The sequence below is a fragment of the Macaca mulatta genome, chromosome 17 (assembly GCF_049350105.2).
Source record: "Macaca mulatta isolate MMU2019108-1 chromosome 17, T2T-MMU8v2.0, whole genome shotgun sequence".
In the NCBI taxonomy this organism is placed as follows: Eukaryota; Metazoa; Chordata; class Mammalia; order Primates; family Cercopithecidae; genus Macaca; species Macaca mulatta.
Window position 1 is genome coordinate 4,301,811 of NC_133422.1, and position 13,985 is coordinate 4,315,795.

General features: G+C 40.8%; 2 protein-coding genes across 12 annotated transcripts in view; one reads left to right on the top strand and one right to left on the bottom strand.

The window, feature by feature from the left end:
• The window catches only part of TNFRSF19 (TNF receptor superfamily member 19), a 105,371-nt gene that overhangs the window by 75,152 nt on the left and 16,234 nt on the right, over positions 1 to 13,985 (top strand). For all 11 annotated transcript variants that reach the window (XM_015120743.3, XM_015120745.3, XM_002808139.4 and 8 more), the window contains exon 6: positions 13,160 to 13,324. In XM_015120743.3, the coding sequence (XP_014976229.2) occupies positions 13,160 to 13,324 (165 nt within the window). The remainder of the gene's footprint in view (positions 1 to 13,159; positions 13,325 to 13,985) is intronic.
• MIPEP (mitochondrial intermediate peptidase) overlaps positions 12,356 to 13,985 on the bottom strand; it is a 213,211-nt gene continuing 211,581 nt past the window's right edge. Inside the window, exon 20 of the transcript XR_013407934.1 lies at positions 12,356 to 13,286. The gene's annotated coding sequence lies outside the window, so the exon portion shown is untranslated. The remainder of the gene's footprint in view (positions 13,287 to 13,985) is intronic.

The following is a 13,985-nucleotide window of genomic DNA, read 5'->3' on the forward strand; positions in this document are numbered from 1 at the left end:
AGTTCCCCCAGTCACTTCCTATTAGCTTTCTTTTTAATTGTGGGAAAACATATATCACATAAAATTAGCCACTTCAGCCTTTTTTTAAGTGTACAAATCAGTGATACTAATAACATTCATGATATTGTGCAGCCATCAGCGCTAAGCTACTTCCATATCTCTTTCATCACCCCAGACAGAAGCTCCACACCCATTAAACAAAAGCTCACTGTGCCTCCCTTGCCCTACCCCTGGTAATTTATAATATACTTTCTGTCTCTATGAATTTGCCAGTTCTAGGTATCTCTTATAAGTGGAATTATATTAATATTTGTCCTTTTGTGTCTGGCTTATTTCATTTAGCATAATGTTTTCAAGATTCATTCGTGTTGTGGTATATATCAAGTTTTCTTTCCTTTTGAAGGCTGAATAATATTCCACTGTATGTCTGTGCGACATTTTGTTATCCAGTCATCTGTTGATGGACGACTGGATTGTTTCCACCTATTGGCTATAGTGAATAATGCTGCTATGAAGATATACAAGTATCTGATTCCTCATTTTCCATTCCTTGGGGTATATGCCCAGGAGTGAAATTGCTGGGCTGTATGGTAACTCTGTGTTTAACATTTAGAGGACTGCCAAATTGTATCCCACAGCAGCTGCACCAGTTTACATTCTCACCAGTAACAGTCATACATTTTCACACAGGTCCCAATTTCTCCACTTCTCCACCAAAACTTGTTATTTTCTATTTTTTAAATTATAGCCATCCTAATGGGTATGAAGTGGTATCTCATTATATCTGGATTTATATTTCCCTAATTATTAATGGCGAGCATCTTTTCATGTGCTAATTGGCCATTAGTATGTCTTTGGGTAAATGTCTATTCAAATCCTTTGTTTACTTTTAAATTTGTTTGTTTCTGTTGTTGAGTTGTAGGAGCTCTTTATATATTCTGGATATTAAATCCTTACCAGATAAATGAATTGCTAATATTTTCTTCTACTCTGTGGGCTGTCATTTCATGTCCTTGATGGTGTCCTTTAAAGCACAAAAGTTTTTAATTTTTATAAAGTCCAATGTATCTATTGTTTTCTTCTGTTTCCTTTGCTTTTGGTGTACATTTAAGAAACCATTCCAAGCCCAAGGTCATGAAGATTTTCCTCTATGTCTTTTTCTAAGAATATTTATTTATTTATATATTTATTTAGAGATGGCGTCTCGCTCTGTCACCCAGGCTGGAGTGCAGTGGTGTGATCTTGGCTCACTGTAACCTTGAACTCCTGAGCTCAAATGATCCTCCTGTCTCAGCCTCCCGAGTAGCTGGGACTACAGGTGACACTACTATGCTCAGCTACATTTTTTTTTTTTTAAATAGAGATGGGTTCTCGCAGCATTGCCCAGGCTAGTCTCTAACTCAAGCAATCCTTCCACTTCAGCCTCCCAAAGTGTTAGGATTGTAGGCATGAACTATTGTGCCCAGCTTCTTCTAAGAATTTTAGTTTCAGCTCTTGGATTTAGGTCTCTGATCTATTTTTAGTCAACTTTTAAATGTGGTGCGAGGTAGTCTTCAACTTCATTCTTTTGCAAGTGGACATCCAGGTTTCCTAACACCATTTTTTGAAGAGGCTTCCCTTTCCCCATTGAATGGTATTGGCACTTATATAAAAAAATCAGTTGACCATAAATGTACGGGTTTACTTCAGGACGGTCGATTCTGTTCCATTGGTCTATATGTCTGTCATTCCAGTACTATGCCCGGTTTTTTTGTTGTTGTTGTTTTTTGTTTTTGTTTTAAATGTAGCTTTTGTAGTAAGGTTTGAAATTGGGAAATGTGAGTGCTCCATCTTTGTTCTTTTGTAAGATTATTTTGACTCTTTCAGGGTTCCTTGAAATTCCATGTGAATTTTAGGTTCCTTGAAATTTCATATGAATTTTAGGATAGGCTTTTTCACTTCTGTAAAAAATACCATTGAATTTTGACAGAAATTGCATTGAATCTGCATATCACTTTGGGTAGTATTGTCATCTTAACAACAGTAAGTTTTCATCTATGAACATGGAAGGTGCTTCCATATATTTTGGTCTTCTTTAATTTCTTTCAACAGTGTTTGATAGTTTTGAGTGTACAAGTCTCGTACGTCCTTCGTTAAATTTATTCTTAAATATTTTAGTCTTTTTGATATTTTGTAAATGGAATTGTTTATCTCCTTCTTCAATTGTTCATGGCTAGAGTATAAAAATAGAGCTGATTTTTGCATGTTGATTTTGTATCCTGCAATGTTGCTGAATTCATTTATTAGTTCTAACAGTTTTTTGTGGAATCCTTATTGTTTTCAACATGTAAGATAATGTCTTCTACAAAAAGAGGTAGGTTTGCTTCTTCCTTCCCAATTTGGATGCTTTTATTTCTTTTTCTTGAGTAATTTCTCTGGCTAGGACTTCCAGTACCATATTAAGTAGAATTGGTAAACATGGGTATCCTTGTCTTCTTGATCTTGGGGGAAAGTAAGTGTTCAGTTCAGTCTTTCATCACTGAATGTGATGTTAGCTGTGAATTTTTAATATATGACCTGTATAATGTTAAAGAAGTTTCCTAGTTCATTGAGTGTTTTTATCATGAAAGAGTGTTAGATATTGTCAAAGGCTTTATCAGCATAAATAATTTTGTCGCGTATTTTTCCCCTTCATTTTATTATTGCTTATTGTATTGACTGACTTTTGTATGGTTAACTACCATTGCCTTCCTGGGATAAATCCCACTTGGTCGTGGTGTATAATCTTTTAATGTGCTGCTGAATTCAGTTTGCTACTATTTTGTTGGTAATGTTTGTCTCTATATTTATAAGGGATCTTGAGCTGTAGTTTTTTTTCCTCATAGCACCTCTATCTGGCTTTGGTATGCAGCAATGCTAGCCTTGTAGAATGAGTTAAAAGTGTTCTCCCCTCTTCATTTTTTTGGGATGAGTTTGAGAAGTACTGGAGTTAATTCTTCTTTAAGTATTTGGTTGAATTCACCAGTAAAGCTGTCTGGTTGTGGGCTTTTCTTTTTCAGGAAGTATTTGATTATCGATTCAATCTCTTCGGTTATATAGATCAATTCAGATTTTCTGTTTCTTCTTGTGTCTATTTTGTTAGTTTATGTGTTCCTAGGAATTTTTCCATTTTATATAATTTGTCCAATTTGTTGGCATATGACTGTTTATAGTATTTTCTTTTTTTTTTTTTTTTCTTTTTCTTTTTTTTTTTTTTTGAGACGGAGTCTGGCTCTGTCACCCAGGCTGGAGTGCAGTGGCGCGATCTCGGCTCACTGCAAGCTCCGCCTCCCGGGTTTACGCCATTCTCCTGCCTCAGCCTCCGAGTAGCTGGGACTACAGGCGCCCGCCACCTCGCCCGGCTAGTTTTTTGTATTTTTTAGTAGAGACGGGGTTTCACCGTGTTAGCCAGGATGGTCTCGATCTCCTGACCTCGTGATCCGCCCGTCTCGGCCTCCCAAAGTGCTGGGATTACAGGCTTGAGCCACCGCGCCCGGCCGACTGTTTATAGTATTTTCTTATAATCCTTTTTATTTCTGTAAAGACTTTAGTAATATTCTCTTTCATTTCTGAATTTAGTAATTTGACTATTCTAATTTTCTTAGTCTAAAGTTTTGTTGATTTTATTGGTCTTTTCAAAAATTCAGCTTTTGGTTTTATTTTTTCCATTATTTTCCTATTCTCTAGTTCATTGATCTCTGCCCTAGTCCTCCTTACTTCCTTTCATTTGCTACCTTTTGGCTTAGTTTGTTTTTTTCCCATAATGTTTTAAAGTGGAAGGTAAAGTTATTGACTTTAGATCTTGCTGCATTTTTTAATGTAGGAATTTATTGATACAAATTTCCCTCTGAGCCCTGCTTTTGTTGTATTCCATAGTTTTGCTATGTTGTGTTTTTACTTTTATTCACCTCAAAGTATTTTCTAATTTTCTTTGTGATTTCTTCTTTGACCCATTGATTATTTAAGATTGTATTGTTGAATTTTCGTATATTTGTGACTTTTTCAGTTCTCATTCTCTCTTTGATTTCTAATTTTATTCCTTTATGATTGGAAAAGCTACTTTGTATGATTTCTGTCTTCTCAAACTTATGGACACTTGTTTTGTGACTTAACAGGTGGTCTATCCTGGAGAAGGTTCCATGTACACATGAGGAGAATGTGTATTCTGATGTTGAGTACCTCCTGTCATTCTTAGAATAGAATCCAAACTTCTCACAGTCACTGTAAATCCCTACAGGAATTGACCCCAGCCAGCTCTTCTGGCATAAAATCCCTCCATTCTTTCCTTAGCTCTTGCTTAGGAAGTATTTTTGACTGACTTATTAATTAACATAATCTTTAGTTTAATGGCAGTAATGTACCTTTTGATAGCGTGTGAAACAAGTACATGATGTATCTTTGTGGAATGTTTTTAAATATGTGGAATAATCTTGTACATGAGTGCACAGCAGCACTATTCACAAGAGCCAAAGCTGGGAAAACCCAGATGCCCATCATCTGAGAAATGGCTAAACAAAATGTGGTGTATCTATACAATGGAATATTACTCAGTCATTAAAAAATGAAGCTCTGATACAAGCTACACCATGGATGAATCTTTAAAACATTATACTAAGTGAAAGAAGCCAGACATAAAAGGCTGTATAACACTGTATATCCATTTATATGACATATGCAGAATAGGCACGTCCATAGAGACAGAGAACAGATTAGGGCTTGCCAGGGGCGAGAGGGATGGGGGAAAGGGAGTGACCACTTAATGGGGATGGGATTTCCTTTTGGGGAAATAAGAATGTTCAGGAATTAGTGGTGATGGTGGCGTAACATTGTGAATGTATTCAGCTTCTTAATAGTAAATCTTATGTATATTTTACTATAATTTAAAAAATCAGTTCAATTTAAAAATTGTAGATATGGATATAAATGGAAGAACAAACAGAACAAGCTTTTTAAAAGAATAATATTTCTTTTGGTTATTGAAAAAGAAACAGAGTCCTAAGACTAAAGTCTAAAATTTAAAAAACATAAATGATGTAGGCTTATTCTTTCACATTTATACAGTGTCAGAGTGCTTGGTATAAAGTGTATTTTACAAATTCAACTATTTTGTTTATTGGCAGACTCTGCAGTGGTACATCTGGAATTCATATGTTGAATATTGCACAGATATTTTTGCTTAACCAGTTTAGATGAACAAGATAAAGCTTATACTCCAGAAGTGTATGCTTGTCTCAGTTAAGATTGCAGAGAGCTCTTTGTTAATAATTTTTAAAGAACATGACTAGAAATAGATTGATCATCAGGTTTTAATTTTGTTAAACTTTTATTTGATTTGGGCTTTTTGGTGGTGGTGGTGCTGGTAGAAGAGCACAGAAAGCAATGGATTGAATTGTAGTTTACTTGAAGCAAATATGAAAAGTCAAAGATAAAATATTTCAGTGAAAAATATTTTTAAATGTCTCATTTTTGTGTTTATATTCCAGTACTTATTGCTAATTGAATTGCATGTGTCAAAACATAGTCACCAATAAGTAAAAATGCTTGCATTTCCAATTATGTTGGAGTTGCCAGAGTGATACGCTATACAGCAGGAAACCAGATGTGTTATTTTCATGTGCTGAACTCTCTAATGAAAACCTAAGGCATTAATGAAATCTCAAAGGGGGAAGCCCAGACAGAAAGCATAACTAGTTCATTTACAACCTGATCTCCCCTACTACATTTATTTAATACTCATTTTATGATGGCACATAGACCTTTCAAATAACACTTAGAAATGAAGTTTATAAGCCATATGTTGTTTTTTACTGTAATAAAATTCAATAGCCTCCTTAATCTAGGGTTTAGATAAAACAGGTTGGATTTGTAAAGCCATGCTTGTGTTTTAAATTAGGTCAAGCTATATTGTATATGTTACCTGATTAGAATATACTGGTCTATACAGAATCTGAACCAGTAATCCTTCACACTATAGTCTATCTTTTTTTTTTTTAAACTCTAAATGGTTGGGAAGAACATAGCATGCTTTTTATAAAAAAAAACATAAGTTTTAAGAGTCAAACTAACCTGAGCTCAGATCTAGATCCAGCCACCTAATGGTTGCTTGGCATGAAAAAGTGTGTTGAGATACATGTCGACGTCTCCATCTATGAGATCCTTTCCGCACAGGGTTATTGCAGCACCCAGAAAGTGGGTGTGTAGGGGCTGGCCCCTGCACCTGTGGTTATGTGGTCACTGTGATGGTATTGATGATAATTCAGCTACCTTTCTACAAAAGACAAATACAGTCTCCCGTGGTTAACTGCTCTCTAGGCACTCACTGTTTTCTCCATACCTCTGTCTACTGTTGGAGGGGAGTAAGTAAACATGTCAGATTAATACGACTAATTTGGTCAAATGATATCAACACTTCACTGTCCCCATTATCCAGCTCACCTGGTAGTTTCTGAAACTGGTCCCAAAGCACTTGCGTTGGACGAAGCGGTTCACCTCCTGAAGGCCTTCCCCTTTTCTTCTTTGGGCATTCATTATACGTCAGTCATCATTTTATATAGATTGTTAACTGAGATTACATTTGGCATATAATAAGATCCTTCTGTGATGACTCCATGAAGCGCTACTTAAAATGGACTAGAGAAGGCCAAGTTTTCGTTTGATATTCATTCCAAGGATGTGGTCAGCGGTCTACATGGATTATCTGTTGATCTATCTGAGCCACCCTTGCTCTCTCACACATGGCCTGATTAACTGCAAAGAGTAAGTGCTTGCAAACAAAACTGTTCTTTGCTCCACTTGTCCCATCTGCACTGTCATTAGCTACGTAGCCCAAGGTGGAAGGTTATTAGACAACCAGTGAACACATCATTGGCGTAATCTCATCTAATTGATTGGACAAGTCCCCATTAAGTCACCTTTCTGGAATACTTGGGGTTTTTCCTTTTCTTTCATAGACGTTCATTCATTCTCTCATTTAACACATATTTATCAGGCACCAGCTATGTGCCAGGAACCCTTATAGATGTTAAAAATACAAGCAAACCTCCCTGCGCTTTCAGTGAGAGATGTAATTGGCTAGGATAAAGGCTAAGCTGCTGTAACAGAGAGACCCAGAAATATCGTGACCTCTTAAGATAGAAGTTTCTCTCTTATTTAGCATTTCAGCCTGGGAAAGCAGCTCTGCCACAGGATGTCTCAGAGCCCAGCTTCCTGCCCCTTGTGCTAAGCCAGCCTTAGACATCTGCTTCCCACAGAGAATCAAGGCTTGCCTGCTGCATTCACCTCCCTGCTCACAGTGAGGGGCACGTCTAGGTCAAGCAATGGCTCCCTGAGTGGAGGTGAGCCACACACAATGCACACCCCGTCGGCCCACTTTCCTCCCCACTGACGCAAACCTGGACATGGTCAGGCGCGGCTGCAGTGTGGCTTCTTGCTGGACCTAGCTTAACCACAAGCCTAGTGCGTGTGTTTGAGAAGCAGGATGGGATCTCCAGCTCCTACCTTGGGAGAGAATGACAGTGAACGAAACAAGTACACAAAATGTCAGATGATCCTCAGTGCTGTGAAGGAAGAGAAAGCAGGGCAGTGGGTAGGAAGTGCTCGGGAGAAACTGCAATTTTAAATAGAATGGTGGGAAGCCTCACTGAGGTGGTGACATTTGCGGAAGGACTCCGGCAGCTGAGGTGCAGTTCTTGTGGCAGGCTAGGGGAGCACTGCGGACAGAGGCACTGACAGGTGAGGAAGATCTGTGGGAGGGGCAAGGAGTGTGTTGTGGGATTTGCTTGTAGTAGGGGGCACATGCTTTGGACATGGTGAGTTGAAATGCGTCTTTATCCACGTGGAGGTGCCAAGTAGGCTGTGGGTTGTATGACTCTGGAGTTTGGGAGAGCAGATCAGACTGGAAAGAAAATTTCAGAGTACTGAAATCCAGTATCCGACTTCATCGTTCATGTAAATGCCATGCTCATTTCTGCAGGGAGAGCACAGCCAGGCCACAGTGGCCACGCTGTGTCCCCCCACAGGGGACTTTCTGGGCAGCAGATCTGTTGGAGTGTGCCTGGCAGCTGGTTCCGCAGGGGTTCACCTGCCCCAGTAGAATATTCAGGCCCTTCGGCCTCAGTGGGTCTTGGTGGCTGCACGAGGAGCCTGCCCAGGGAGGAAACTGAGATTAAGAGCTGTGAAAAAAAAGTCTTGTTTGTGACCAGGGTGGAAAGTGGCAAGAGCCAGGTTTTGGACACCAGTTCCCTTCCTCCCAAGCAGCCCCGCCTGAATGAGGCCTTTTGTTAGGAAAATTCTCCGGGAAGAAGGATGTTTTGTTGAGCAGGTTTTTAAACATTGCATAGTAGGAAGTTGGAGAGGTTAAGCAAGTAGGGAGTAGCAGCAGAAGGCAGAGGAGAGAGCCTGACAAGCCCAGGCGGAGTCCAGCTGTGACTGCCTGTGTGCATCCTTTCCCATTTCCCTCCCCACTCGGGCCCTTTCCAGATGCATCACCTCCACAGAATGCCCCCGTCCCTGCCCCAGGACACCCAGTCCTTGCTCAGCGTGCTCACTGCCCCCACGTCTGATCACAGCGGCCCTTCATGCAGACACCGAGACCCACGGTAAGGCAGAGGACCCCGAACATTTCTATGGGCAGGTGACCTGCTGCGGAACCAGCTGCCATGCACGCTCCGGCAGCTCTGCTGTCTGGAAAGCCCTGTGACTGCTCTGTGGCCTTGCCGAGTTCTCCCCACAGAAATGAGCAGGGCCCTTATGTAAACAAACAGGAGCTGTACTTTGGTTATCACTACCCGACAGAATGTTTTGATCTCAGAAGCTACCTGCATCTGTGGAGCAGTGCGGTCTACTGGAGGGGCCCAGAAGGCCTGGATCCAGTTTTCAAGCTGCCTCTGCTTTGCCGTGTAACCTTGAGCATGTGACTCAAGGTCGTGATTTTCTTGCGTATCAAATGAAGCTCATCCATGAACGCTCACCACTTTCCCTAGCGAGGAGGGTGAGGCGCTGAAGGTGTGTTAGAGGCTGTCTCTGCAGACGCTAGCGGGCACGTTTTCACCACCTCTGTGGCTTGCAAATAGGTTCCTCATTTGCAGCATCTGAGAAGTTGCTCTTGCCTTTGTCCAGTGTGACAAGTGTCTCCAATATATGTATTTCAAGGCTTTCCAGCTATGCTTGAAGCTCTTTAGGGGATGGAATGTGGGGAGAGGATGTGGATTTCTGCACCTCGGTCTACTCCAAAGAAGCTCAGTTGGGACTTTATAAACACACTTGCCAGACTTGGCTGGAGACCTCCATTTCCTTTTCTTCTACTCAGATTTGCTCCAACTTTTTTAATGCCTTGTAGGATGTTGTACTCGGACACCCAGAACATAACTGTTCAGTTGAGTTGAACTCCTAAGGAGATGCATAATATAAAACTGAACCCATGTAATGTAGGTAAAATGTAAGCTGAAAGAAAACAGTCCTTGCTCTGAAGTAAATTGCCAAAGGGTAGTGCTAAGATTATGGCGGAATATGACAACTTAATTGGTTAGAGTAAGAAATATTTTGTATTCCGGAAAAGTTAAAAACTTTCCAAGGCATGTGGACATTCCTATTTCCACTTCTTCAGAAGTGCTGTCGGAATCCTAATAAGATACGGGCAGAATTCCTGGCTGGCATTCAGTCTGCCTAGTGAACTAGAACGGGGCATTTAATCAAGGCATGTGAGTGGAAAGAATCTTTCATCTCAGTATCATTGCCACAGGTTAGCAAAACAATACCTTTTCCTTTAGAGCAGATAAGTTCTTTTCTTAGGAATTATCAGCAATATCTCAATTAACAAAAACTTTGTAGAGTGGAAGCCACTTTATATAGCTAGTATAAATCTGCCCCCCCCACCAGTGCCTTATTTTTGGTTTTGCTTTGTTTTTGTTTTTTGCTGCTCAAGTCAAAAAGAATTACAAGAAAATAGTTTTTTTTTACTAGAAACTAAAAAGAATTAGTTTCTAGCCCTGTTCTAAAATCAAATGATATTCAGTCCAATCTCCTGTTTATGTCTACATTGCTATATGTGACAAAGCTAAAAATGATGAACCAAAAATGACGAACCCATTTCCTAGAAAAAAAGAATGTCTGCTCTAAGTGTTATCATAAACTTTTACATATAAGCAAGAATCAAGAAGGCAGCTTCCAGAGCCCTATTCCCATGAGGACTCTCTGAGGGTGTTTGAGTCAGTAAGATGCCTGTTGTTATCTATGCGTCAAAAATCAAGAAGTAAAACTTGTATATTTTTCTTGTTTGTTTTTAGATGCCACTGCCTGGGGAAATGTGTGGAGAAGGGGCATATTGGATGTACTGTTCCTTTAAAATTGATATTACTGTGGCAACTAGGTATCATTGGACACTATTGCGCCCTATAGTATATGTGTTAACAAGGCATGTTTAGAGAACATAAATCCTGAGTTACAAACTGCCAAATTAAGAAGGAAATCTCCACTTTGGGGACATTTTAACCTATCTGTAAGTTAGAGACAGTTCCTTTTATATTAAGGAAAATAAGTTGACGAATATATTTTAGAAGGATTTTAAACATTAAGAATGTAAAGGACTCTAATTATGATACTACTTTAACCCCAAATCCCTATTCTTACCAAGATTTTTCTGAATATCCAGTTCTGTGTCAATTGATGAGCTTCATGGTTACAACAGTTGGGAACTTTTAAGTCCTCCACTCAAATCATGTATTAAGCTTCATTTTTATGACAGCTCTTGCTAAAACCCCATATTGTGTAGGGCTGGGTTATTTGACCAAAAATTTAAGCTAAGGAGACTCTTCTCACTCTGAAGTGAACGCCTTCCTCACCAATGTGAATGACAGTTTCCCACAGCTTCACCATTTCATCCAGATAGATAATGTTTTCATTTCCAAGTCACTTCCCCTTCTCTGTGGCTGCTATTTCAACTTGCGTGGGATGCAAGTTCCTCTCCAGTTATGCATTTTCAGTGTTTGCACAGCTGTGCTTGTGCTCATGTGTCCTTTTGTGACTCCGTCCACTGATAGAGGCTGTTTCAGATTAGATTTAATCTCTACCAGGTCAGGGGTGTGATTCTTTTTAACGTGCTGTATAATGAACATTTAGTGTGTGCCGTTTGCTTATTACAGTGCTCTGTAGAGTTAGAAGTGATGAAATATATTCTGTGAATATTAAACATGTTTGCAAATAAATGTCCTTTAAAATGTATGATTGGATTCTGAGCCTGATTCATCCAAGCCCAAAACCTACGGTGTGTGTGCCTTCCCAGGTGACAGTAAGAGACTTTCATACGTGTGGCCTGGAATCACTGAGACTGGAAATGCCAAGATCCATGCTCCGAGATGATAGTGCCTGCTCTCCTGTTTTTATGGTTCAGTAATATTAACCCAAGTGTTTCTCTCTGGCTCTACCCTCCAGTGTCATACAGTCTTATTGGGAGTGAGGGGTGCGTAGCCAGGGAGGAGGAGAAAGGCACCAGCTGACAAATCGGCTTGTGTTTAGGTGCCAACTTGTACAAATACAGACACAGACCTTCAGTCTCTAGAGTTGCTGTGTCCATTATGATAGCCATTAGCCACGTGTGGCTACTGAGCATCTGAAGTGTGGCTCGTCTGAATTGAGGTGAGCTGTGTCTTTAGAACAACACTGGATTTTGAAATTTTAATACAAAATAGAGAATGTAAAATATGTCAATACTTTTTATATTGAATATATATTGAAATGCAATATTTAAGATATATTGGCTAAGTAAAATAGACTAAAATTAATTTTACCTGTTTCTTCTCTTTTTTTTATTATTGAGACAGTCTCGCTCTGTCATCCAGGCTGGTGCGTGGTGGTACAATCACAGCTCACTACAGCTTCATAGGCTCAAGGGATCCTCACAACTCAGCCTCCCAAAGTGCTGGGATTACAGGCATGAGCCATCGCACCTGGCCTCCCTTTTACGTTTTAAATTTGGTTTCTAGACAACCTGAAATGACGTGTGAAGCACACATTATACCTCTACCTGGAGTAATCCTCAGTTGAGGGGAGGCTCCCGTGGTGAGCGGCACCTGCCGGGGAAGCAGAGTGAGGGCATCTCAGCTCACTCAGGGCATCTGCTTGGGAAAGAGAAAATGTTAACGGCCCCTCTAGGTAGATTTCATGCCCCTCTTAAATCCATTTCTCTCAGATTATTTTGGGGTTAGTTAAGTAGGATATGCTGTTTAACTGTACTGGATATAGATCTCTGATTTAAATGAGTTTGTTTATCCTGGTACCCTCAGGATAGTTTTAAAATGCTAATTATTATCATCATTACAGTGGCTAATGATTCTACAGCACAGCCAGTCCTACACAGTTTATATAACACCTGAGTCAGTCACTATTACCTCCATTTGAACAGACGGCAATTGAGACTCGAGTCAGTGTCTCAAGGTCATACAAGTAGAGGTTGACCCAGGCCATGGGGTTCAGAATCTGCCCTGAACCACAAAGCAGTACCACCCTCTAAAATAACATGTATTTCTCGACTTTCTTAGCACATGACTATGCCAGCCTTTCCATAGTGTAATAACAGTATTAACTCTTTTCTCCAAAACTTCGATGTTTTCCAGTAGTTTAACAGCTAAGGCATTCAGAGATGTTTACTGTCTCAAAAACTGGGGTCTACTGTAAGGTTCTGGATGATCCAACTCCTTGTTTTCCCCTCAAGTTGCCCCGAAAAGGATGCATGCATTCAGTCTGCTTAAAAATGTGGTGCAATTCCAATTAAATAAAAAACAGTAGTTCCCTGCCACATGTCAAGTACTGGGCAGCCAGAGATAAAGACGACAGACCCCCAGCTCACAAACAATTCTGCTCTGGTGGGGCTGAAGGCAGATTCTAGTAACGCGATGTGTCGAGGGCTGTGTGTCCGCAGTGCCATGGGAACAGAGGAGAGGGACACCCAGCACATTGTGGGGTGCGGGTAAAGGTGTCCCATTAAAGACATCTTCTGGGTGGAAGGGTGCTTGCGCCATCTTCAAATATCTCATGCTGGTTTTCTCACAGCATGGGAAGGCCACTGGTAAGGGTGCCCGCCAGCTTCGCCGTAAGCACTGCATCTGTGGTTGTTCAGAGCGTGCTGACCCCATTCCTGTGGTTTCAGGTGCCAGCAAGGTCAACCTCGTGAAGATCGCGTCCACAGCCTCCAGCCCACGGGACACGGCGCTGGCTGCCATCATCTGCAGCGCTCTGGCCACCGTCCTGCTGGCCCTGCTCATCCTCTGCGTCATCTATTGTAAGAGACAGTTTATGGAGAAGAAACCCAGCTGTAAGTTCTGAGCTCATTACATTTCTTAGCATTTGGGGGAAGGGCATTTATTACCATTGTCGTGCAAGTGTTCCACAAGAGACTTGGCTGAGACAAGCACCAGCGAGCTGTGAAAGAACACAGGGCATAAGAAACACAGGTGATCCCTGAACAGCAGAGGGCTAGGGGAACAGTTAAGAATCCACACGTCAGTGTTGACTCCCCGAAAACGTAACTACTAATAGCCTATTGTTGATGAGAAGCCTTACTGGTAAACAGTTAATACATCTTGTATATTTTGGTGGTTTTTTTTGTTTTTTTTCGAGACAGAGTCTGACTCTGTCACCTAGGCTGGAGTGCAGTGGCGTGATCTCAGCTCATGGCAACCTCTGCCTCCCAGATTCAAGGGATCGCCTGCCTCAGCCTCTGGAGTAGCTGGGACTACAGGCGCCCACCACCACGCCTGGATAATTTTCATATTTTTAGAAGAGATGGGGTTTCACCATGTTGGCCAGGCTGGTCTCGAACTCCTGGCCTCAAGTGATCTGCCCTCCTCGGCCTCCCAAAGTGCTGGGATTACAGGTGTGAGCCATTGCACCTGGCCTGTTATATGTATGATGCCGTGTATTCTTACATTAAAGTAAGCTAGAGAAAAGAAAACGTGACTATGAGAATCATAAGG